This window comes from Candida jiufengensis (assembly GCF_024610255.1).
Source record: "Candida jiufengensis strain CBS 10846 chromosome Unknown scaffold3, whole genome shotgun sequence".
Classification (NCBI taxonomy): domain Eukaryota; kingdom Fungi; phylum Ascomycota; class Pichiomycetes; order Serinales; family Debaryomycetaceae; genus Lodderomyces; species Lodderomyces jiufengensis.
This window is the reverse complement of record NW_026261560.1, coordinates 536151-562552: the sequence shown is the minus strand read 5'-3', so window position 1 is coordinate 562552 and position 26402 is coordinate 536151. Positions and strand designations below refer to the sequence as shown.

At 28.5% G+C, this 26402-nt stretch overlaps 12 protein-coding genes across 12 annotated transcripts; 7 read left to right on the top strand and 5 right to left on the bottom strand. All coding sequences in view use genetic code 12, as the record gives it.

The window, feature by feature from the left end:
* Positions 1-2358: 2358 nt before the first annotated feature.
* KGF54_002696 (uncharacterized protein) lies at positions 2359-3483 on the top strand (the record flags this gene model as incomplete). Its single annotated transcript, XM_051763203.1, has 1 exon — positions 2359-3483. The coding sequence occupies one exon, from the start codon at positions 2359-2361 to the stop codon at positions 3481-3483; it is 1125 nt and encodes a 374-aa protein (XP_051620067.1).
* A 382-nt stretch (positions 3484-3865) lies between these two features.
* Positions 3866-5267, bottom strand: KGF54_002695 (uncharacterized protein; the record flags this gene model as incomplete). Its single annotated transcript, XM_051763202.1, has 2 exons — positions 3866-3969; positions 5162-5267. The coding sequence occupies 2 exons, from the start codon at positions 5265-5267 to the stop codon at positions 3866-3868; spliced, it is 210 nt and encodes a 69-aa protein (XP_051620066.1).
* Positions 5268-8368: 3101 nt separating this feature from the next.
* KGF54_002694 (uncharacterized protein) lies at positions 8369-11116 on the bottom strand (the record flags this gene model as incomplete). Its single annotated transcript, XM_051763201.1, has 1 exon — positions 8369-11116. One exon carries the CDS (start codon positions 11114-11116, stop codon positions 8369-8371), a length of 2748 nt encoding a protein of 915 aa, XP_051620065.1.
* Positions 11117-13278: 2162 nt separating this feature from the next.
* Positions 13279-14517, top strand: KGF54_002693 (histone H3 family protein; the record flags this gene model as incomplete). Its single annotated transcript, XM_051763200.1, has 1 exon — positions 13279-14517. One exon carries the CDS (start codon positions 13279-13281, stop codon positions 14515-14517), a length of 1239 nt encoding a protein of 412 aa, XP_051620064.1.
* Positions 14518-14742: 225 nt separating this feature from the next.
* Positions 14743-16254, bottom strand: GAL1 (galactokinase; the record flags this gene model as incomplete). Its single annotated transcript, XM_051763199.1, has 1 exon — positions 14743-16254. The coding sequence occupies one exon, from the start codon at positions 16252-16254 to the stop codon at positions 14743-14745; it is 1512 nt and encodes a 503-aa protein (XP_051620063.1).
* Positions 16255-17256: 1002 nt separating this feature from the next.
* Positions 17257-19311, top strand: GAL10 (bifunctional UDP-glucose 4-epimerase/aldose 1-epimerase; the record flags this gene model as incomplete). The annotated part of the gene is made up of 1 exon (XM_051763198.1): positions 17257-19311. The coding sequence occupies one exon, from the start codon at positions 17257-17259 to the stop codon at positions 19309-19311; it is 2055 nt and encodes a 684-aa protein (XP_051620062.1).
* A 198-nt stretch (positions 19312-19509) lies between these two features.
* Positions 19510-20022, top strand: KGF54_002690 (TRAPP subunit; the record flags this gene model as incomplete). Its single annotated transcript, XM_051763197.1, has 1 exon — positions 19510-20022. One exon carries the CDS (start codon positions 19510-19512, stop codon positions 20020-20022), a length of 513 nt encoding a protein of 170 aa, XP_051620061.1.
* A 30-nt stretch (positions 20023-20052) lies between these two features.
* On the bottom strand, positions 20053-21030 carry GAL102 (Gal102p; the record flags this gene model as incomplete). Its single annotated transcript, XM_051763195.1, has 1 exon — positions 20053-21030. One exon carries the CDS (start codon positions 21028-21030, stop codon positions 20053-20055), a length of 978 nt encoding a protein of 325 aa, XP_051620060.1.
* A 694-nt stretch (positions 21031-21724) lies between these two features.
* On the top strand, positions 21725-22834 carry GAL7 (UDP-glucose:hexose-1-phosphate uridylyltransferase; the record flags this gene model as incomplete). The annotated part of the gene is made up of 1 exon (XM_051763194.1): positions 21725-22834. The coding sequence occupies one exon, from the start codon at positions 21725-21727 to the stop codon at positions 22832-22834; it is 1110 nt and encodes a 369-aa protein (XP_051620059.1).
* Positions 22835-22968: 134 nt separating this feature from the next.
* ABP140 (Abp140p) lies at positions 22969-23976 on the top strand (the record flags this gene model as incomplete). The annotated part of the gene is made up of 1 exon (XM_051763193.1): positions 22969-23976. One exon carries the CDS (start codon positions 22969-22971, stop codon positions 23974-23976), a length of 1008 nt encoding a protein of 335 aa, XP_051620058.1.
* A 5-nt stretch (positions 23977-23981) lies between these two features.
* Positions 23982-24818, bottom strand: KGF54_002686 (uncharacterized protein; the record flags this gene model as incomplete). Its single annotated transcript, XM_051763192.1, has 1 exon — positions 23982-24818. The coding sequence occupies one exon, from the start codon at positions 24816-24818 to the stop codon at positions 23982-23984; it is 837 nt and encodes a 278-aa protein (XP_051620057.1).
* A 444-nt stretch (positions 24819-25262) lies between these two features.
* On the top strand, positions 25263-26366 carry KGF54_002685 (uncharacterized protein; the record flags this gene model as incomplete). Its single annotated transcript, XM_051763191.1, has 1 exon — positions 25263-26366. One exon carries the CDS (start codon positions 25263-25265, stop codon positions 26364-26366), a length of 1104 nt encoding a protein of 367 aa, XP_051620056.1.
* Positions 26367-26402: the final 36 nt, after the last annotated feature.

Sequence of the window (26402 nt, the reverse complement as noted above, 5' to 3'; positions counted from 1 at the left end):
TTCTCTATCTAATATAAAATAATATATATCTCAAAATAACTTACCAATTTATTGTAAAGATAGCACCAATAATAATGAAATGAATGTAAACAAAATAGATTGCAAATAAAATGAAAGTGAACTTTTGAAAGTCAATAAACTGCAGCATGTAAAATTTAGCTAACAATCACCAATACCAATACGATTCGATTTAAACAATAGTACATTTAGTACCACCCCAAGCATGACCAACTTTAGCCCAATTATCTTTACCAGCATTCAATTTATCTGAATTTTGAACTTTTGAACCAGAAGCAGTTTTGTTGTTTAATTGTTGTTGAGCACCCATTTTTAATATTTGTTTTAAGTTTGTTTTGATTTGTTTTGTTAATGATCAAAAAAAGTTGTGAATATTACGGGAAATTTGAGATTCATTTATATTCTTCTTGAGATTGCATTTGGATTTGAATTTGTCAGTGAATCACTATATAGTAAGTCATCAAGTTGTAAATAATACTTTTTTAATAAAGGAGGCTTTTGTTTTAAAATAATAATCATGAAACATGTAAATTTATAAATTCTTATATATAGACTCTTATAATATTTTCAAGTTACCATGGTTACAATATGTTTCAGAAATATAATAATCTTTTGAAAGCAACTATTAGCATGCTTGTGAAATAGTACATCACTAATTGTTGGGAAAAAGTCTCTTATCGTCTTTATTGTTTCATGTTTCAAATTAATAGTTTTCATACGATCCAAATACAAAAAATAATAAAGTTCATTGTTTCAATAACTAAGTTCCAATGGCAAGAAAGGCGGTCAAACTAATACGTTCGTTCCAGTTCAAAGTTAGTAAGATTTAATGACAAATTTGGCAAATGAATTCAATTTGGTTGAAACAAAAACATTCAAGAAAAATAATATGAAACACACACGCAAAAAACTATTGTTTCATAATTCCATCAGTAAAAAATAATATTTATTTGAAAGGCAAATCTCAGAACTATCAATCAATTTTCAGTTTCATTTTTCCTCATCACCTTGTCAAAATACGTCTCATTTTTATAAAAAAATCACTCAAATATAATAAATTTTTTTTTGACTGGGTACATTCATTGTCAAGTCCCGAAAAGGTAAATAATAAATTTAGCTGAAATTGGTTGCAAAACGAAAATCACCAAAAGTTAAATTAGTTGCAGATATTGCAAAAATATTATTTTATGCAATTAATTAATCAAAGACTTATCAAAGATTAGCATTCAATTTTTTAATGACTGAATTGGGGAAAAAGAGATGGATGGACATTTGATATGGGGTTAGTTTCATGTGAAAAATCCGAAATAAGTAATTTAATTTGAGAAGGATCGGTATTTCAATGTAAACGATTAATAAGACACGTTTAAAAACAATAAAAAACTTTACAAATGGATGATTAAAAAATCAACTTATTTCACTAATAAAATAATATAAAATCATCACAAATTCCCAACTTTGATACAATTTTTTAACATTTTCATCACTACAAAACAAACAAATACAAATTAATTAAAAATGGCTGCTCAACAACAATCAAACAACAAAAACTCAGGTGCTAATGCTAAAAAACAAAACGCTGGTAAAGAAAACTGGGCTAAAAAGGTTGATGGTGGTTGGATTGGTTCATCATGTACTATTGTTTAAGTATAGTGGTTATAACTGTTTGTTTTTAAAAGGGATGCTTTTTGATTGACTTTTTTTTTTCAACGGGTAACTGTTTTTTTTTAGATTTTGAAATGTTTTCTTTTTTAAATAGGTTTTAATTGACAATTTAGTTTAAACACTTAGAATTTGTAGATTGATCGACCTTTTTTTTATTATTATTTTTGCAGCTTCTAAACCTGGAAATGTTGCGGTACGGATGTCGAGATTCAAAAGTTGCGGTACGGATGTTTATTAATGTTTTCATGCAAAATAAACGAGATTTTTTCATACACTTAAAGACTTGATAGAAAATGTATTATACTTCCAATCTTTCTCTATAATTTTCATTTATAGTGAGCTTATCATCCAACGCTCTACTCCAGATTTTGTTATCAAGTGAGAGACCTTGTGTTTAGACTTGATTACTTTTAACGCAATTATTTCCCTAAGTTGTAATAAAAATATTGATTTGGGGGATCTTTTGATCTAAATTCGTACAGTTTTAGCGGACTTATCAGAAGCGCTACCCTAAAATTGTGTGGCTTTCCTCACTGAAAAATTTCTATACCGGTTGATCTTTATAATAATTAATCAGCTAACAAATCCTTAAAATATGCATAAATCATCATATATTTAACAGAGTCGAATTTACAAAATTTTAAGTTTTTCCAAATTATCCATTGTATATAAGTTATGTCATTTCAAGAGATACCTATTCTAGATTTACAAGAAGCTTTCAATCCAGAGACTAAACCAAAATTTTTACAACAATTACGTAATGCAACTATAAATGTGGGATTTTTGTTATTAAAGAATTTTGAATCAGTAGGTCCAACTACTGAAGAACTTACAAATATCAAAAATGAAGCAGAAGAATTTTTCAATTTACCAGATGATGTAAAATTAGATATTGAAATGGTTAATTCAAAACATTTTCTAGGTTATTCAAGAATTGCTAATGAAATCACAGCTTCAAAAGTAGATTGGAGAGAACAAATTGATTTAGGTACTGAATTACCACCACCATCTCCAACTGAACCAATATACAAGAATATCGAGGGACCAAATCAATGGCCTGATTCTGAAAAAATTCCAAATTTTAGACCCGTAGTAGAAAATCACATACACAAGATGACGCAATTAAGTACAATATTCAGATATTTGGTTCTTGAAGCTATAGGATTACAAAAGGATGCATTAAATGCATATTTTAAACCTAATCAACAATGTAAAATGAAATTAATTGCTTATCCAGATCAATCAGAATTACAAAACTCAAAATCATTAGCTCTTAATGATGATACACCTGCTTCAAATCAAGGTTGTGGTCCTCATAGAGATTCAGATTTAATTACATATATATATCAAGCTACTCCACATACTGATTCATTACAAGTTCAAAACTTTCAAGGTCAATGGATAACAGTTCCTAATTTACCAGGTCATTTAGTCATAAATAATGGACAAACTTTAGAAGCAATAACTCAAGGTGTATGTAAAGCTACTATTCATAGAGTACTTATACCAAAATCAGGTACTGGTACAAGAATTTCCATACCATTTTTTCAAACTATAGATTTAGATTGCTCAAAAAGTGCTATACAAAATATTCCTGATGATGTGATAAAACAAAAAGAAATAAGAGATCAAAAAATTAAAGATTGGGCTGTTGATGTTGGATTCCAATTTAAACCTGATATTAACAAGGAACCTGTTGGTTATGCTGTTTTTAGAAATAGAATTAAATCTCATCAAGATGTTGCTAAAAAATGGTATCCTAAAATCTTGGAGCAAGTTTTAACTGAATATACTTACTAAGTTGCTGATACTTGAGCTAATTTTAATAGGTGGATGAATAAGTGTTTAATGAATTATTTGATTTCAATTGTGCTTCTCTTTGTTATGGACAGACCAATAAATATAGTATGGTTTATTGTATTTAAAAATCCAATGATCTCTCTGAATAACACTATTGTGTTTGGCCGTGAGTTTATAAAGAATACTGTAACAAAGTGATTTCTTCTAGGACGGTCAATCATCTAATAAAACTACAACTTATGAAAATTTAACGATAAGTAAACTTTTATTTATTAATAAAGAATTTTAAACAATTTTATAAAATAATAACACCACAAATGAAAACGTCACCAAATAAATTGTATTGAATCAAAAAGTATCTAAAATAATGTGTAAGCAAGATTTAAACAATGGTACATGATGAACCAATCCAACCACCATCAACCTTTTTAGCCCAGTTTTCTTTACCAGCATTTTGTTTTTTAGCGTTAGCACCTGAATTAGCACCTGAGTTGTTTGATTGTTGTTGAGCAGCCATTTTTGATATTTGATATTATTAGTTTTAGTTTTTGTTAATAATTTTTAAAAAATTTGTAAAGAAAGAGGGAAATTGAGGTTATATTTATAATTAAACAAAATGTTAGTAATCACACAAGGTAAATGTTGAGAGGTGATCCTTTGTAGATTTGATAGAGACCTTGTGAGCATTCATAATAATTTTCATTTTATTACTTGCCATTTTGTTGTTCACTTTTCTTTTTCTTGTTTCAGATTGATCAATAATTTTGAAATTCAGACAATAATTACCTTATTTGGATCTGACAATGTAAGCTTCGACAAACCCTTTCAATGATCCATTAGACTTAGCTTAGGGTCTTAATTTACTACGTTTGGTGTAAATTACTTGCATAAAATAATATTTCTCAGATTTGCAGATTTTGAAACTTTTTTTGCAACAATTGAAAATATTATTTACCTAATCGGGACTTGACAATGAATGCAATTAATTTATTTGAAAATATTATATATTCATGTGTATTAAGTCTAAGTTGAATCAATAATTGACAAGTTGATAAAGCAAACAAGGCTAAATTATACATAGATAAGGAAATTTAATTTATTTCCGTCACTTTTATGATCGAAATGCAACTAATGATCAAAAAAATTAAGTGGTTGTGTCATATAATCAGTTTTGTAGTATTATAATTACTTCACACTAAATGTATGTTTTCGCCCAAATTTCACTCAATTTCATCTGAAAAATATATTCTACGCTTATTGGCATGTCAAACTCATGAAAAATAATAAGAACTTACCTTAATTTTGAAGTTTTTGCTCTTGAAAGTTTTCAGGTTTGCAGATTTAGTTATACACTGACACTGAAGATCTCTATTATTTGGTAGACGTAAGTTGGTGATCAGCAAGAACAAATAATTGAAACAAAAGCAAAAGATAGCAACACTGAGAGTATGTTGAAGACAAAAAAACGATAACGAGGGAAAAGTAAGATTACAATGTGAAGTTTCGGAAAAATATAAACTTTTATTAAAAATCTAAATCTGTGAAAATGATTCTAAAATAACGAATCATCTAAATACTTGTGAATGATTCTAAAAAATGATAAAGCATCAAATAAAGCGACTCTTCAAAGCAGTATTAGCAGTGAGCGATCTTGCTTAAACGATAGTACATGAAGAACCAATCCAACCACCATCAACCTTTTTAGCCCAGTTTTCTTTACCAGCATTTTGTTTTTTAGCATTGGCACCTGAATTGTTGTTGTTTGATTGTTGTTGAGCAGCCATTTTTAATTAATTATTTATTTGAGTTTTTTGTTTGTTGATGAGTTAAAAAAAAATTTCGATCTAAAGGATGGATTTGAGCTGTATTTATAATGTTTTTGTCTCAATAATCTAGGATAGTTTTGTTTATTAATTTTTTATTTTTTCAGAATTATTGGTAAACTAAAACATGAAGGGTTTCTTGTTGTTTCAATTTCTTTCACATGTGGCCAAATCGTCTATAGTATAGCAAATTAATAAATTTTAACTAGAGATCTGAAACTCTTTTAGTTTAGACAATTGATTCACTCAAGGTTTCTCCAATTTTAAGTGTAAATTATTTGCATAAATTATTATATTTCGCAATCTGCAACAATTTAATTTTTTTGCAACAATTTGAATTTATTAATTACCTGATTAGGACGTGACAATGAAAAATTTCAAGTTGATTAAATTGAAATTTGACAAATGAAATACATAAATTGAGTATGTTATGATGCATTGCGCTAAAAAAGTGTTTTATAATAATATATTATAGTTCAGAATATTCGAATCAAAAAACTACGAACGAAACAGCTAGTTAAAACTTGCACGTTTCAGATTATTCTAGTCATTTTACACATACTTTATCATATATCGTCATTCTAAGATCTATTTTTTTAACACAAGTGAGTCAAAAAATTTATATCAGAAGTTTGAAGAGCCTGAACCCCCGATTGCCAAGTCCTAATTTGGCAATTTTATGTGTCGGGGTATATGAAATTTTGTTTCATGTGAGACAACAATAAGACTCAGTGTTTCATATTAAAAACTAATCTCGACAACTTAACCTAATATTTATTTCACTTACAATTAATTACCTACGTAATAAAGCTTATTTATTTTTGACCTATTCCTTAAAAATCCAAATTATATAAAGAGTTATGATTTCCCCAAGTCTTCAATTTTTCTTTCGATTTAATCAACAAACAAAAAACTCAAACTAAATATTATAATAAAAATGGCTGCTCAACAACAATCAAACAACAACAATTCAGGTGCTAATNAACAACTCAGGTGCTAATTCAGGTGCTAACGCTAAAAAACAAAATGCTGGTAAAGAAAACTGGGCTAAAAAGGTTGATGGTGGTTGGATTGGTTCATCATGTACCATTGTTTAAATCTTGCTGATATAGTAGTTTAAATGCTTTAAAACTTTATTAGATTTTATTTCATGATGCTTTTCTTTGGATTTTTTTTTTTCATATTTCCATAATTTTATATCTTAGCTAATAAAAGTTAACTTTTTACAAAATAGTCGCAGTGTAGCCGATACATTTTGCTTTAGCTTCTTACACTAGTATTTGAAGATTTGATCCGTTATCTCTCTATTTTTTCACAAAATATGCAACCAAATTCTATATTTAAGGTCTTACACAAAAGTAAACTAATATAAGAAACAATATTCTTTACAATTAGATCACAATGAATTTGATCTTCACTTTGACTCCATCTCTTAGGTTTGATATTCGAAAAAATTAACAGCTTAGGTCTCAGCATGACCACTTGGAAAAAGACTATAGATAAATCTGAGTAGTACTGAAACTAATATAACTTATTCTCAGGCTAGACGCGTCTCTTGAACAATCTTGTTCTGAAATTAACGATTATTGTTGATTCTTGAAACCATTTTTCCCTGTAGTCAATTAGACGTCCTAGTTACAAAGGAGTAAAGAAGGTATAAAGAAATGAAGAAGAGTGTTCAATCTACTGTCAAAATCTTTGAGTATAATCAAAAATTGGGGAATCCTTTCTTTAGGGGTTTTCAATTTGGGCAACCAATTTATATCTAAAATGCAAGGAAGTTAATGATCGAGATGAAGGATGAACGATGGCATTGAATTTATTTTAAATTGCTTTATATTTAAAGCTCTTGACTTAAGTTTTAGATAATGAATGTTTTTGATACGATATCTGGTGGTATTTGTTGTAATTTTAAATTTTATACAACTATTGTAGAAATTTTAATATTTGACAACCAAACGAATATCTGTAATAAACAGTACATACTAAGGAATTAATTACTTCAACAATCAAATCATTATGAATATTCTGCTTTAATATCTACAGCTTAAGCTATTTACAAATAAGCACTGATTATTGAGATCAATTAGTGAGATCATAAATTAAGTTTACACTCTACAACTCAATACAATCAATAAATATAGTCAAGAATTCAATGCAACTGAATCGATGAAAACCTGAAATCTACAAAAAAAAAACTTCACGACCCCCCCTTCTATCAATACAATTCAAAGTTTGTATGATAATAGGAAGAGCCGACTGACTCATTAATTGTAATAATTAATAGAGCTTTATACAAATTTACTCCAAAGTTATTGAAGAATTCGGATACTACGTAGGAAAATAATAATATACTAATAATGCAAATCAAAAAAAAAATTTGTTAAAATATCAGGCTATTAAAGAATTATATCCATTATGTAAAAATGACTTTACTGTTCGAAAACTAATGTGGAAAATCTTGCTTTATAAAAAAGTGATATATAATTTATAAATTTACTTTTGTGAAAACCCAACTTATTTATATTCTCAGACTTTTTTTTGCGTACAAAAAAGCGTATAAAATTTTTGTCTCCCATGTATCGATTAATTTAATCTCTTAACACAATTCACAAAAATTCAATTTCATACACACATTTGTTGGTGATACAACCTTCTAGTTAGATCAGAAGACCTCAGTTAATTGACAGCACATTTTTTAGTTGAAAAAAACGACAATATATTTCTTTTCAAAACCTTTTTTGTCTTATTCTAGAAAGTTGTAAAGAAATCTAATTCTCTTTTATCACAATGTTTTATTTTGCAACCAAAATAGTAAAAAATGTACTAAAGTCAGAAACATCTATCAATTCTACAAATAAAATTATTAAACGATATATATAATTAAAAAGACAAACAAATATAAAAACTAAAATTAGTAATAGTAATAACTATAAAATGATTAAAAAAATCAAGCAAAGCAAAGTAAAATAGAATAAACAAAAAAAATAAACACAATCAATTAATTAAACAAAGTAGCTTCAATCTTTTTTTTTAAAAACTTTTTCTTTAACTCAACAAATTTATAAAATTTCTTCTTTAAATACACCACCTTGATTTCTATTCTTTAATGATAATTCATCATAATCAAATTCTCCAAATTCTCCATCTTCTGATACGGTGTTGTTATTATTATTTGAACTTGATTTTGCTTCTTTTTCTGCATCTTTAGCTGCTGGTTGTTTTGATGAAGTGGTGGCAGTAGTTGTTTTTGGTTTTGTTTCAGTAGTTTTCGGAGTGGTGGTAGTTGTGGATTTTTTAGGTTCTTCTACTTTTTTTGAAGGAGTTTTTGGTTCTCCTACTTTTTTGGTAGTGGTTGTTGGTTTAGCAGTAGTTTTTGAAGGAGTTTTTGGTTCTTCTACTTTTTTGGTAGTGGTTGTTGGTTTAGCAGTAGTTTTTGTTGCTGCAGCACCAGTAGTTGTAGCACCAGTTGTTTTACTTGGAGATTTTGGAGTTTGTTGTTGTGGAACTTTTGATTGATCTTTGAAAAAATCACTAAATCTTTTTGAAAAGGATTTCTTATCTTTTTTTGATGGTGATGTTTGAGCTGAAGGAGTTACTGGTCTTTTAGTACCACTTGATTCACCAGCTTTAGTAGCGGTTGTTGGTTTAGTGGTTGTAGCTTCTTTCTTTTGTGGTTTTGGTGAAGCTATTGTTGTTTCCTTCTTGGTGGTTGGTTTTGATACTGATTCTTTTTTAGTTGTTGGTTTTGAAACTGATTCTTTTTTTGGTGTTTCTTTTTCTGTTGGAATTAATGGAACTGATTTTATTTTTGAATCGCCATTTGTTTTTGGAGCTGAAGCAGTAGTGGATTTATCTTTTGATGAAGTAGCACCAGTAGTAGCAGCAGCAGTTTTAGTGGCAGCACCAACACCAGTAGTGGTTTTTGGTTTTTCTGGTTCTTCAACTGAAAATATTGAACTTGTATCTTTAATTTTACTTTCATTTAATTCACGTTTTAAATGAGGTGGTAATTCATCATTAATTTTTTGTTCATCTTTATATTTTTGATCTAAACCAGTTAAGATTTCTTTCTTCTTGGTAGCTTTTTCTTCAGTTTTATCTTTCTTTTCTTTTTCCAATTTTGAAATTTCTGAATCTAATTCTTTATGTAATTGTTCATTCTTAGTTTTAGTTTCATCATGTTTTGTTTTTAATTCAGATAATTCTTTATCGGTTGTTTCATGTTTTGTAATTGCTTCTTCTAAATCAGTTTCATACTTTTCAATACTTGCTTTAGTTTCTTCAATTTCTTTTTGTAATTTTGCAACTTTTGAATCATATTCTGATTTTTGATCTTCTGCTGCTTTAACTTCTTTAGATAATTCATCTCTTGCATCAGTAACTTCTTTTAATTTTGAATTTTCTTCAGTTAATTCAGCTAATACAGGTTTTAAAATTTCATCTTTTTCATCTTGTAATTCTTTTAATTCTTTCTTTCTCTCATCTTTTAATTTAGTTTCTTCTTCATCAATTTCGTCTTGGTTTTCTTTTTTCTGTTTTAAAAGTTCTTTCTTTTCCTCAGCATGTTTTTCTTCTAATACTTTAAATTCCTTTTGTTGAGCTTCAACTTTTGAATTTTCCTCTTTTTCATGAGCAACTAATTTTGCATCTTCTGCTTTTTTCAATTCTTCATTCTCTTTAACTCTTTCTTCTTTTGCCTTTTCAATATCTTGTTTTTCTTTTAATTTTGCTGCATATTCTTCTTGTTTAGCTTTTTCATGAGCTGCTTTTAATTCTAATTTTCTTTGTTTTCTTGATTGATCAATTTGTCTTTTAGTTTCTGCTTTATTTTCAATATCATCAATAACTGGTTGAACATAAGTTGAAGCTAACTTATTTAATTCAGCTTGAGTTATAGTTAATCCACCACCTAAATTAATAACTCCAGCAACTCTATTTTTAGATCTTTCATCACTGTTTTTTTGAGCAAGAGCCAAAGCATTGGCATATAATTGAGCTTGTTGTTTTAATGATGCAGGAGTATTACTATTTAATGATTTTAAACGAGCATCAGCTTTTGCAGCAGCAGCAGCTAATAATTGAGAATTGACAATTTCATGAGCTTTGAAAGTACTTGATCTTGTCTGAGTAGCATAATCTGGAACAGTTGGAGTTGATTTTAATGATGCAGCAGCACCTGAAGCTGCTAATTCCTCTTCACCTTCATCCAAGAATTCAGTTGGTTTAATTGGCTTTTTAATACCAGATCTATAATCTAAATCTGGATTAAATCTCGAATTTAAAGATTTTGAGGAATTTTTGGTTGCTAATTTATTAATTTTATCAATATTTAATGTTGAACCTCCTTGTTTGGATGGAATACCTGATCTTTTAACATCTCTTATTGGATCGATTCTTGAAGTCATTGTACTACTAGTTTTTTCCTTTGCAGCTTTATAAATTGAACCTTGATCTAAAGCTGAAGGGATACCAACTCTTACAGTAGTATATGGAGTACCATTTGAAGTATATTGACTTGACAATGATTGAGCTCTTTGTGAGTTTATTGATTCTAAATCTTTTAATTCTTGTTTTTTAGCTGCTAATGCTGCAGTTTGAGCTTCAGGAGCAATTGAACGTTCATAACTAGGTTTAACTGATAAATCAGACGATGCAGCTAATAAAGCAGCAGTATCTGAAGCATTACTGTTGACACCAACTATTGTTCCACTTGGTGATTGAAAATAACCTTGTTTTAATCTTTGATGATATATTGCTTCTTTTGATAATGGTTTACCAGAAGTTTGATAAACAGATGAATGAGACATTGTTAATTAAGGAATATGTATGAATTAAATTGATGAATTATAATATTACAATATATTTAAATTAAAAATGAAACTTGTTTGTTGATAATGCTACTATAACAATTTGTTGAACAAAAATATTTATGATATGAATTGAATTGAAATTGAAGTGCTTTTGAATTGGTTGTCAAAATTGGTTGATAATTGTTTTATTAATCGATCAATTGATTGCTATGATAAATGATAATGATTTGGTCAAGAGTTTTAAAAATAAAATGATTGATTGATTATTATATTGGTTGTCAAAAATGAAATAATTCACTTGAAGAAAGAAAAAGATATAAAAATTAAAATTAAATTATTAAAAATTAAATTTGATGGTGGTTTTGAAATTTTGGAGCTAAAAGTTTATTAATTATTAAATTTAAAGAATGAAATTTTAACAGAAATTAGAAATAGAATTTTACTAAAAATTAATTTATCATACGCAATTATTAAAACAAATTGCATAACCGGAATATATTGTCGAATTAAATTAATCAACAACATGAGTAGAGTTGTAGAGCTATAGATCGACTGTGTATTATGTTTAAACACAAGGGGTTAATTTAATCGAAGTTTGAAATTAACTTGATACCTCTAAGAGTAACTTTATGTAGCAAACTTAAAATTAAAATCTATTATAATCAATAAAAGCAATAAAAATTATTATACAGTTAGTTAAAAATAATGATACAAAATGAAGTTACAGAATAATCAAGAAAATTAATTATTATAACAAATATTTGGTGATCATCTTAATTAAGATTATTTAATTCTAAATTTGACATATTATTAAAATGTTTAATTATTCGACAATTAATCCCCCTTCTTTTTTACAAATTGTAAAAGGCGATCATAATTTAAATTTGTAACAAATATAATTTATCTAATTTAAATTGCTGGTAGATTTTGAGATATCAAACATATATATTGAAGCCGCATGATTAAAATTTATTATACTATTGTGTATTATTCTATCGTAAATTATAATAATAAAATTATATTTAATAAATGATTAATATATAATATAAAAGTACATGTCTAAAGCTATAGAGTAGGAATTTATTGATCATCAGCTACTTAATAGATTAATTGATTATATGCAAACTGCAATTTAATTACATACTTAATCATTCAAAAGGTTGTATTTGAATTTTCATACAATATTATTAAAATTACCGATGAATTGTGATTGGAACAGGTATACTGCATATAATGTATTTTATACAATTCAATTGTTTATAAATTACCTAATTAAGGCTATATATTAACTATTATGGAATTATATACTTAAAAATTTAATATATGGGAAGTATGATGTAATATTGTATAAAATTAAAGTTTTTATTAGTTCCAATTTCGTAAAATAATCAAAATGTTTAAAATTTAAAGTCATGACAGGATGATGAAGTTTGAAATTACAATACTTAATCTGAACATTAAAGATCGTAATGGATCTAAGATATTGAATCTAATCAATGAGATATAAAATATATCAAGATATAAAAGTTAGTATTTTCATCAGTGAGAGTTCATCAACAACTCAATTAATTTCGAGCTGCTAGAAATCGAAATGAAGCGATTTAAAACCTGTTTACTCTTCCCAAGTTCGACAAACAATTACCCGTTGATATGTAACAAGACGTGTTTCATGAAAGATCTAAAGGTCTCTTTAAATCTGGCATCGAGATTTTGTAATAATCAATCAAAATCTAGGGGGGTCAGATTCTTCCAGATATATTAAAATTCATTGTCTTATTTTCAATAATACATTCATAGGTTAGGAGTACTCTTGTATGAAATTGATAAGATGTTTCAAAATTATTTGGTACTAACTCTCTAATAAAATAAAAATGGCTGGTAGTTCTTTTTGCAACACGAAAAAAAAAAAAAATCAAATTAATTTTACTCTTTTAGATCTTATTAATTAAATTTAAATTATATACTTTAAACTAGGCTAAATCAATTGATTCAATATATTGTATTATAATTTAAAGAAATCATTTTGAAAGTTGATTGAAATTCAAATGTATTATTATTGTTAGCATCCTTTACACCACCATTTAATAACAATCACTACAAAATTCATATGATAATATTGTATTAAAAAGAAGAATCAATATTAAATAATACCAAAAGATATGGCTGATTCACCAAGTAGATCATCATCAGTAGATGCACAACCACCACCACAACAAAATATTATAGAACAAGTAAGATCGGCACAAGAACGTCAATTGGATGAATTAAGAAAACAAAGACAAGAATTAAGAAAACAACAACAATTAAGAGCTCAATTTGCTCAACAACGAATTATTTCTCCATTACAACATCAGACTTCAAATCGACCTTCACCATTGGGAAGTGGTGGGAGTAGAATTGGGAGAGAAGAGGGATTAATTCCAAGTCCTGCAGCTGGTGGTTCAAGACCTTCACCAAGACCTACAAACGTTAATTTAGCATCATCTGAAGCATTAAGAAGAGCTACTACTACTACTACAAGAACAGAACAAAGTCCCGGAGTCATAAGATCAACAACTACATCAACTGCAGCAGCAGCTTCATCAGCATCAACAAATATAAGAAGACCACCACCACCACCACCTACAGTTCCACCAACTACTACCACAACATCAAGAACTCCATTAACTTTATCACCACCAACTAGAAGAATAGAACAACCACCAATAGAATCAACATCGTCTAGAGCAGAAGCACCAATTCCAATACCGAGACAACGACCTCCAACAGCAGGAGGAACAACAGGTAGAAAGACAATACCAGGATTAACCACATCAGCATCAACATCAAATCCAACATCTTCTTCTTCATCATCATCAAGACCACCACCTCAACCAACAACAACTAGAGAACGAATAACGGAAAGACAAGCAGGACAAGATACTGAACGACGAGTTACAACAAATAGAAGAGGATCACAATCGGATAGAAGAACATCAACTACAACAAGACAAAGACCAGGAGCATCAACAACAACAAGACGAACAACTACTTCGACACCAGCATTAGGTGGACTAGGTACAACAACGACACGAACAACAACAAGAGTCACAAAAAGATATAGACCTGGTACATTAGCCATTAGAGAAATTCGTAAATTTCAAAAATCAACAGATCTCCTAATTAGAAAATTACCATTTGCAAGATTAGTTAGAGAAATTTCACTAGAGTTTGTTGGACCGGAATATGGATTACGTTGGCAATCAAATGCAATATTGGCATTACAAGAAGCAAGTGAAAGTTTTTTAATTCACTTATTGGAAGATACAAACTTATGTGCTATTCATGCTAAAAGAGTTACTATTATGCAGAAAGATATGCAATTAGCTAGACGTTTGAGAGGTCAAGATTGGCTTTAGTTGGTATTGAATTGAATTTCAGTGGTGGTGGTGGTTTGTAATATATTTTTATTTGGTTCGTTTATAGTTGTATTATTTATGATTTTTTTAAAAGTTTATATTGTATTATTATTAATACTATTAATTTTGATTATTTACATTCTAGATTTTTAGAAATCGTAACTTTGAAACATTTGAACTTATAGTATCGAGCTAACACTTAACTAATACAGTCTATTTAAAATTTTAGAATTTAGTTGATGCAATTATGCAACTACCCATACCAGGTTTACTATCAATAATAGCTTCATCCAATTCGTTTTCACTAATTTGAGGAAATTCTTGTTTATAGTAATTTCTCAAACTATCAATCAAATTAGGTAAATCTTCAGTATTAGTCAAATGAACAATAGATCCACCCCATCCAGCACCTGTGACTCTTGATCCAAAACTTCCATTACTTAAAGCAATTGAACATATTTCGTTTAATTTGGAATTTGATGATTCATTGAGTAAATCTAAGTCTTGTTGTGATTCATTCATTAATTCACCAAACTTATTGAAAAAGTCTGAAGTGTTTGATGATAATAGTTTTATTACTTGTAATACTCTTAAACTTTCTTTGTATACATGTAATGCTCTTTGATATAATTTTAAAGCTTGAAATTTTATTGGAAATTTCGTTAAGTATTTTGTTTTAAATTCTTCTGTTGATATGCCTAATTCTTCACATATTTCATCTACTGAATATCCCTTCTTGTTAGTCAATTTTGTTTCTACAACATCGATCATTTTTTGTAAATGCAAAATACCAGTTTCATAATCATCATCTTTCCATTCACCACAATATCCATCCATCACACTTCTTAAAGAAAATCCTCCTAAATTAGAATCTTTAACTAGCTCAGAATTCTCGAGATTTAATTTCTTAGCTAATAAATCACTAGCAATAGCCATTTCAACAACTCGTAAATTATAATGATAAGGAGCAGTTTCTTGCTTATTAGAAACTTGTAAACTATTAGTAATCAAAAACACTAAATTCTCAACAGGAAATTTAAACGGTATTCCTTTGATGGTAGGTTTAAATTGTATTTGTAAAGCTTTGCCTTGTTCTCCATAAATCGAGGCACATTGATCCATTCCTCCATTATTTAAACCAACATAATGTTCACTAACTACTGTTATTTTAGTTAAATCCGATTTCGAGATTTGGTGACAGCCGTTAGCGTATAATATAGCTAATGTTGATGTAACGCAAAATGCTGCACTTGATGATAATCCTCCACCCGTCGGTACTGTACCATTGAAAGTTATATGCATACCCTTTAATGAGTTTGTAGTGGTTGTTTCATTTAAAAATTTAGACGCTACTATTAATCCACATTTGAAATAATTACCCCATGAGTGAACATCATCTATTCTAATATCTTTATCAATATTCTCCAAGTTAGCTGGTAATTCAATAGTATATCTTTCAAAATTAGGGTTTGTATTCGTTATAACTATTTTATTTGAATCGTTTAATGAAACAGAAGCAATAACGTCAACTTCAATTGCCATTGGTAATACAGGGAAATAGTTATAATCAATGTGATCACCAATCAAATTGACTCTACCAGGAGACCTTGCAATGAAATTCACTTCATCATTTGGGAAATTAACTTTAAAACTTTTGATAAGATTTTCATATCTTGACTTTTGTAGATCTGGATTTGAGTAGAATGATAGATCTTTCAAGATTGGTACTGTTGACATGGTAAAAATATATAGTATAACAAATGAATGGGAAAAATTTTAAAACTTTGAATAAGATGTGGGAAGTTGTTTTAATTGTATTAAAATTCTTGGTGTAATTTCCCACCCGAAGAATGAGTTTTCTAACGGACAACTAATTTCAAGAATTAATGTTATTGAAAATGAAATTAAAATGAAGTTATTCTGTATATATAAATTTTAAAATGTCTGAAAAATAAATCTTCAACCCCACGACACAAAACTAAAAATTTCGGAACAAATATTTAAATTTTTTTAAGTATGACGAGAAGAAATGTAACGTTACATTTTATACTTACTGTTTGACATGTACATTATTTCGTCTTAAAAGATAAACTGGAGAAAGGTTCACGATATGGGTATCATATGAAAGCTAGAACTCCAATGAAGTAACTGGACTAGAACCTGGAAAAACACAGGAGAGTCTGAGTCGTCAGTTTCGAGATTTTGTTCAAGTTCATTTTATGATATTGGTAATTTAGGCAAGGCAATGTTAAAAATTTCTTCAAATTATTTTATTTCTTCATACGTACAAATAAATCTCAAACTAGTCACAAAATTAACGAACTAGGAGTAGTAAATATAAACAACTCCATTAATTCTGGAGTGATGGGGGTGTAAAATTTTGTGCTAATTTTCTTGCTTGATATTATATTCTCGGAAAATCTAATTTTTCTGTGTCTGCATATTTTTTGGTATTTTGAAATATTATATTTAGGAATGATGTATTATTTTCAAGTAAATTTATATAATTGTTGTCCAAATTTAATTAGTTCTTTATTAACTTGATCTGATTTTGAATCTTTCACTAACTGATCAATACATTCGCCATAGTTAACTTCATTGCAACGTTACATTTTATTTCCTGGATCTCGTATTTTTATTTATTGACATATTTTTCTACATTTTTATATTTAAAATCAATAGATTATTCAATTAAAATATATTTGAATCATAAAACAACAACAAGCAATTTTACTACAAATGACTTCAGAAGATCAATACATTTTAGTTACTGGTGGAGCAGGTTATATTGGCTCACATACAGTTATAGAACTTATAAACAATGGATATAAAGTTATAATAGTTGATAATTTATCAAATTCATCATATGATGCAGTTGCAAGAATTGAATATATTACTAAAACTAGTGTGTTGTTTTACAACATTAATATCAAAAATTCATCAGAATTAGATAAAGTGTTCAAAAATCATAAAATTTATGGTGTTATACATTTTGCTGCATTGAAAGCTGTGGGAGAAAGTGGTGAAATTCCATTAAAATATTACGATAACAATGTTGGTGGTACTATTTCATTATTGAATGTATGTAATGATAATAATGTTAAAACTGTAGTTTTTTCATCAAGTGCTACAGTTTATGGTGATGTTACAAGATTTGGTGATGATAGATATATTCCTATTCCTGAAGAATGTCCAATGGATCCTACTAATCCATATGGTAAAACTAAATATGTTATAGAACAAATATTAAAAGATTTGTATAATAGTGATGAAATGTGGAAAGTTGCCATATTGAGATATTTTAACCCAATTGGTGCTCATCCTTCTGGTTTACTAGGTGAAGATCCTTTAGGTATTCCTAATAATTTATTACCTTATTTAGCTCAAGTAGCTATAGGTAGAAGGGAAAAATTATCAATATTTGGTGATGATTATAATTCTCATGATGGTACTCCCATAAGAGATTATATACATGTTGTTGATTTAGCAAAAGGTCACATTGCTGCTTTAAATTATTTAAAAGATCTTGAGGAGAACCAACCAAAAAAAGGGTTATATAGAGAATGGAATTTGGGAACTGGTAAAGGATCAACTGTATTTGATGTATATAATGCATTTTGTAAAGCTGTTGGTAAAGAATTACCATATGAAATTGCAGGTAGGAGAAAAGGTGATGTTTTAAATCTTACTGCTAAACCTGACAGAGCCAACACCGAACTTAAATGGAAAACTGAGTTGAATATTGATGACTCATGTAAAGATTTATGGAAATGGACTACTGAGAATCCATTCGGGTTTGAAATTAAAAATTATAAATGGGAAAAATTCAATGATTTAAACAACAGATTACATACTTTTACCTTGGGGGATTTTAAAGTTAAATTTTGTAATAGAGGAGCATTAATTCAAAGTGTTAAAGTAGGTAGTGAAGAACTAGTTCTTGGTTTTGATAAATCAGAGGACTATGAAAGTGAAACAAATCCTTATTTTGGTACAACTATTGGTAGATTTACAAATAGGATCAAAAATGGAGAATTTGAATTGGATGGTAAAACTGTTAAATTAACATCAAATGAAGATTCTAATACATTACATTCGGGTTCAAATGGATTCGATAAACGAAATTTCTTTGGACCGATTGTTAAGTTTAAAGATAACAAGTTTGATATTAAATTTAAGTTAGTAGATCAAGATGGTAATGATGGATTTCCAGGTGAATTAGAAACCACTGTTAATTATGTGGTTGAAAATGATCCAACGCCAGCAATAACTATAGAATATGAAAGTAAATTATTATCACAAGAATTCACAATTATTAATTTGACAAATCATAGTTATTTCAATTTATCTAAAAATCCAACTATTGACAATACTGAAATTAAATTTTTCACAAATAAAGTATTAGAGTTAGATTCAAATGGATTGCCAACTGGTAAAATAGTCACAAAAGACACTTTACCAACAAAATTAACTTCAGATACAAAATTCGATGATTGTTTTGTTGTAAATGAAACAAGTGAAATAGATACAAGGTCGAATCAGCTTAAAAAAATATTTGAAGCATCACCTCCAGACTCAAGTAGAAAATTAACAATATCAACAACAGAGCCAAGCTTTCAGTTCTATACAGGTGATGGAATAAATACCACAGGGTTTGGTAAAGGAAGTGGATTTTGTATTGAACCTTCGAGATTTGTTGATGCAATTCATTTGCCAGAATATCATAAGCAAGTTATTTTAAAAAAAGGAGAGGTTTATGGTGCTAAATCTAAATTAGAGTTTTCTAAAAAATAAAATTTATAGATATACATATAGATAATAAAAGTGAATAGATTGTTTTTTGCAGCGATACAGTGTAGAAAGTTTCGTATGAGTTGTAACACAAAAACGAGAATTTGAAGATCACCAAAATAGTATTAAACAAATATTTCAATACAAATTAATCGAATATTAAACACACACCAATTACACTACAAACATCTCATAATCCACATGACAAAAGTTTATTCATTACTAATATTAAACAAATCAGGTGGTCTAATATATCAAAAAGAATTACAACTAGGTCTTTCAAAACTAACAGCAAATGATTATCTCGTGTTAGCAGGTACATTACATGGAGTTCATGCAATTGGTTCAAAATTAACATCAAATATACTAGAAAACTCACAAAGAAGTTTTAATCTAGAGGATATAAATATACAACATAATCAACAAATACTACAAACTGGTAAACTGCAAAATTCAAATTGTAACATTCTTGGATTAAAGAACTTGGAGACTGATTTATTTAATTTATATATTTATCAAACTGTGAGTGGGTTGAAATTTATTATTATAACTAAACCAAATTTAACGCAAGTGGATTTGAATAATTTGAATGAAAATTTTAAAAATTTGTATGTTGCATATAGTGATTTTGTTATGAAGAATCCTTTTTATTCGTTGGATATGCCTATAAAGAGTCAGCTATTTGATAATAAAGTTAAAGAAATATTAATATAGAATTTAAAGTATACATTTCTATAAATATAGCTATTGGACTATGTAATAGTCTCTCAATTTTTCCAACCCTTCTCTTAATTCCACTTTAGGTCTCCATCCCATTTCATATATTCTTGAACAATCTAATGAATAAGAAAAGTCATTATATAATCTATCTTTAACAAATTCAATTTGAGGTTCAAACTCGAAAATTTCACCAATTAGCTTAACCAAGTCTATATTATTTTCAAGATAATATATATATTCTGGATCACGTACTCCAATGTTATATATAGATTCATAACTATATTTTGAGTGTAAGTCAACAGCATCCAAGATATCAGTGATGTACAAAAATACTCTAATATTTTCTCCATTACCATGAATTGGGATTGGTCTACTAGCTAGACCATTTTCAATACATAATGGAATCAATTTTTCAGGATTTTGACCCGGCCCATAAATATTGTTTGACCTTATTATCATAATTGGTAATAGATATGAAGTCAGATAAGCATTTAAAATTAAATCAATAGATGCCTTTGTAGCAGCGTATGGATTTGTAGGCTCTAATGTTGTTGATACTTCGTTTGCATGGAGTCTTCCATTACCATATACTTCATCAGTGGAAACATGAAAAAAAAGATCAATTTGATATCTTAATAACCTCGTACATTCTAACAAGTTTTGAGTTGATAGTATATTATTCTTTGTAAATAATAAAGGGTCTTTGAAAGACCTGTCCACTGATGTTTCAGCAGCAAAGTTGATGATGTATGAAGTTTTATATTTCTTGAATAACTCAAGTAGATCCGGAACTTCTACTGTACTCAAATCTAATTTAATGAACTTATAGTTCTTGAATTTCTCTAAATTTTCAATATATCCATAATTGCTTGCATAGCTTAATCTATCAATACATAAAAAATGATAATTCTTGTATTTTGGCACAAATGTGTTTAGAAAATGTGAGCCAATAAATCCTGCACCTCCTGTAACTAAGAAATATTTGTCATAAGTCTGATCCATCTATGATTACTTGATTTGTGTACTGATTTTGTCTAATTGTACATTTAGATATTTGTACAGGTTTGAAATTTATGAGTCGTTCATATGAAATAGCCCCAGTCTCTAAATTACTAATGAACTTTTTTATAGTAATACTCTGGCTTTTCTTGAAATCAAATTTAATCAATTCAACATGAACTAAACTAAAAATAATTTATACGTCACAAAGCTATTTCGCAATATTATATCACATTTTGAAAGTTGTTTATAAAGTGGCTATTGAAAAAAATGTAACGTTACATTCAATCTCTTCATACTAAATCATAATTTTAAAAAAGGTGTGAAGTATAAAAAAAAAATGTCTGCATTTCAATTTTATTATTCCGAAACACAAATATAAATTATTTTTCATCAAAACAATTAATTGAAAAAAAAATTACATAACATGTTTATTTTAAATTATTACATACTATATTCTCCAATTATTCAATCACTTTCGTTACTTTAATTGCCAAAAACAAGTACAAAAACTTATTTCATAACTTCAAAATTTTACATTTCCCACGGTGTAATTTTCAAAAACCCGTTTTGAATATTAATTTTTCATATAAATATCTCAAAAACCAGCTCATTCACCTACATATATATATCATTTTTACAAATGTCGATTCAAAATTTACTAAATCCAATAACATCAACACCAACATATCTAAAAATGTCTCAAGAATTCGATTTTACAAATCATAGTCATAGAAGATTTAATCCATTAACTTCGAAGTATATATTATGTTCACCTCATAGAGCTAAACGACCATGGCAAGGTGCTAAAGAAGAAATTAAAAAGACCAATTTACCAGAATATGATCCAAAATGTTATCTTTGTCCGGGGAATATTAGAGCAACTGGTGATGTTAATCCAAAATATGAGTCAACTTATATTTTCACCAATGATTATCCTGCTGTTAAATTAGATCAACCTGATTATGATGAAGAAGAAAATGAAACTAACCCATTGAAAAAAAAATTATTCAAGACTCAAGGTGTGAAGGGAAAATGTTTCGTGATATGCTTCTCTCCAAAACATAATCTTACATTACCATTAATGACCATCCCAGAAATTGAATCAGTGATAAATACATGGAAATCATTATACAACGAGCTATTAGCAGAATCAATTGAAAAAAAAGCACCATATAAGTATTTACAAATTTTTGAAAATAAAGGTTTTGCTATGGGTTGTTCAAATCCTCATCCTCATGGTCAAGCTTGGTGTTTGGATATTATACCTACAGAAGTTAATGATGAAATAACAAATATGACAAAATATTATCAAGAAAATAATTCTCATCTTTTGGGAGACTATGTTAAATTAGAATTACAAGAAAAACAAAGAATAGTATTAGAAAATGATTCATTTATTGTAGTGGTACCATATTGGGCTTTATGGCCATTTGAAACATTATTAATATCAAAACAACACATAAAATCAATAAAGGAATTCAACTCAAAACAAACACAAGATTTGGCGACAATTTTAAAACAATTAACTACAAAATACGATAATTTATTCAATACTTCCTTTCCTTACTCAATGGGTATACATCAAGCTCCATTTTGCTCTGACTCACACGCAAATTCGGAAATAGATTGTTCTTGGTTTCATATACATTTTTATCCACCTTTGTTAAGATCAGCCACTGTAAAGAAATTTTGTGTGGGGTTTGAAATGTTGGGTGAAGCTCAAAGAGATTTGACTAGTGAACAAGCTGCCAAAAGGTTACAAGAATTGGATGGCGATAAACATTACATGAATTTGATAGAGTAAATAGTAAATAGTTAAAATTAATGTACAAAATCTCATTAATATTTTTTTGCAGTCAAATTTTGCATCGCGAAACACCATCTTAAATTGAAACATCAATATAAAGTCCTGAAACACCTACCCACAACCACCAAAAAATGTCAGAAGAATACATAGAGTCCACCCCAGAAATAGACTCAGCTCAGGATCCTATAACTAAAATACAAAAACCACCACTAGATTCAAGAATCGGTAAAGATTCACCATTTGTTTTCGGACAAAGATTTTTAACAAAAGAAGAAGATGTATACAATCATAACGCATGGGATAATGTTGAATGGGGAGCAGAACAAATTGAACAAGCTGAACAACTAATCAAAAAGCAGTATGATAATCCCGTAAGGGAATTTGATAAAAATTTATATAATTCTAATCCCGCTAGGTATTGGGATATTTTTTATAAGAACAATAAAGAAAATTTTTTTAAGGATCGTAATTGGCTTAAAATTGAGTTCCCAAGTTTGTATAAAGTCACAGCTGCTGAATATCAAGAACCAACTACCATACTAGAAATTGGTTGTGGAGCAGGTAATACTTTTTTTCCAATATTGAATCAAAATGAAAATAAAAACCTCAAGATATTTGCTTGTGATTATTCTAAAAATGCTGTGAATTTAGTACGTGACAATGAAGTATTTAAAGAACAACTGGAAAATGGGGTTGCGTATAGTTCAGTATGGGATTTAGCTAACCCCGAAGGGAAATTACCAGATGACTTGAAGCCAAATTCATGTGATATAATTATAATGATTTTTGTATTTTCAGCGTTACATCCAAATCAATGGGGTCAAGCTGTTGGAAATTTATCTAAATGTTTAAAACCAGGTGGAACTATTTTATTTCGTGATTATGGTCGTTATGATCTAGCACAAGTACGATTCAAAAAGAATAGATTATTAGATGATAATTTTTATATAAGAGGTGATGGAACAAGAGTTTATTTTTTTACTGAAGAAGAATTAGAAGAGATATTTACTCAACTGGGACCTTTTGAAAAAATTAAGATAGCTACTGATAGAAGATTACTTGTTAATAGAAAGAGACAATTAAAAATGTACAGGAATTGGTTACAAGGTGTTTTTAAAGCTAAAGATGAAGTACGTTAAGTGGTTTAGGACTTTATTATATTTGTTATGTAAAGAACATTATCTAGATGTTTAAAAAGTTCCCAAATTTCAATTAATTGCAAATCCAACAAGCTAGTGACATCAATTCCTTGAATTACCGGAATGGAGATATCATATAAATTAGAACAGTTCATCTTCAAAAATTCTTTTAGCGTTAACAATGGTGATCCAGGTACTTGTATAACATTTCCAGCATCACTTGGTACAATCAACTTTATTGGAATATTTTTAACTTGCTTCAAAATCTTTTTATTCACGTAACTAAACTCATTCAAATTTCTAAACTTGATAGATTTCCATAAATTCTTCAGATTTTGCTCACTTAATTGCATAATAGGTTTTGAAGTTCCATTAATTACAAAACATGATTGTTTTAGCTGATTGACTAGTATCTCATTTAGATTATTCTCCCAGATATCTGATTCAAATCTTCTGGTGGGTATTATATAATCTGACGGATATTTTTGGTCTGCTGTTTCGAATTTAAGGTCTAAATTCCATATGTGTTGTTGGTTGTTGAAGTTACCAGGTAGATATAGGTAGTCATATAGAACTCCACTTGGATAATTCCATTTTAATGGTACATTTTCATATTCTAACCAAATTTTATTAAAATCTTTGACATCGTTTGTACTTAAGAAATTCTTGAAATATGTGATGATCTGTTCGTATATGAAAGGTAAGTATGAGTTTCTATATACTTGAATCAAAAATTCTATATTTTCATTTGAACTTTTATGAGTGATTTTTAAATTGATTGAACCGTTCCATAATATTTTTTTAATTTCAGTTAGGTTTTCGATTTTTTTGATGTTTGACATATATACTTCCAGAATCAAATCATCGATGTATTGTTGATACTTTCACCTAATGTGGAATTTTGACTTGATCTTTCTTATCTTTCAATCTAAGTTTAAATTGTTTATTGAAATGTAATATTTTAGCTGAAATATAAACCAGCCTTTTTCTTTGTGTTACCAAATTCAGAAATATTTTATACCAGCAAAATATGCACAAGAGTTGATTTACAAAACTATATTTCATAATTGAGTTTTAGCTCAAGATGCATAGAAGAGGAATCATTTGAAACGTCCATAGTATGATCTACAACAATAGATAAAGAATCATGAGAGTACTTGCAAATTTCAAATATAAATAGAAAATGAAATGTCCATCCTTTCTAGAACTGGGGTAAATTCCAGAATCTAGTTTATCAATTTAGTTAAATTATGGGGAGTAACAAGAACAAACAAAGATTATCCTCAATGGACCTTCCACCAGATATTCCAGCACTGAACTTTGACTTGATAAATCTTAGTCATGCAGTTGATACATTTAAACCAAGTTTTTATGATTTAGGTGATTTACCTACTCAAATACCTATTTTTAATAAGGACAATACCAAAGTTAAAAGATTTATTAAACGAAGAATTGTTAGTGCTCCTCCAATGGCTCATGAGTTTAATAAATTTTCTAGAGCGCAAAATAGGGTTAATTATAAGGAATTACCTGAAGTTCCAGCTGCTAATAATGATACTCAGTTTGCGGAAGCACCTGTTCAAAAAGTAAGAGATTTCAGCGTGCCTATCATCTTGAATCAATCTGGTTTTCAACCAACATTCAATTACAACAAGAATCCTCATCAACAAATGTCAAGTCAAAAACCACTAATCACTCAAAAGTCAATGACTTACACAACAATACGACCAGTTTCAGAAAAACCAGGAAATAAAAACAATAACCACATTTCATACAACCAACCAGCAACTCTTGATCCAAAACCTCAACAACGCAATTCAAAACACGAGCTGAAACTGCTGAAAGACTCATTATTTTCATCATCTTCATCAAATTATAGTTTTGTTGATAGTTTATTCTCTGATGACTCACTAGCTACATCATTAAAAGAATCTACACCGCCATATCCAGTAGAGAAAGAAGATCATTCCCATTATTTACCAAAAATTCGTACCAAGAGACAACAGCAACAACAAGATTCTTCAAAATCAAATATTCCACTAAATTATTGTTTAGATACTCCTCGCATATACTCAGAGAGTAGGTTTCCAAGGATAGTAACAAATCCAATAGTCAAAAATACTACTACACTACCTGCCAACCCCTATGTTCAATCTAGATCAGTGTCTGATCTGATAAATGTGAAACAATTACCCCATCCTCCTTTACAGTCTAATAATAATCAAAGACCGAATTCAGTACAAATGAAAAGACACATAAGTGCATTTATTGGACGTTGGAAAACCAAAGAAATTCAAGAACATTTATTTGCATCAAAGAATTTACCTGAAGTCCCAAATTATTATAATGAAAGAGAAAATAGATTTGGTGATAGACAACTATATACATAGATTAGACTATATAGCATACATACTATATTAGTACTA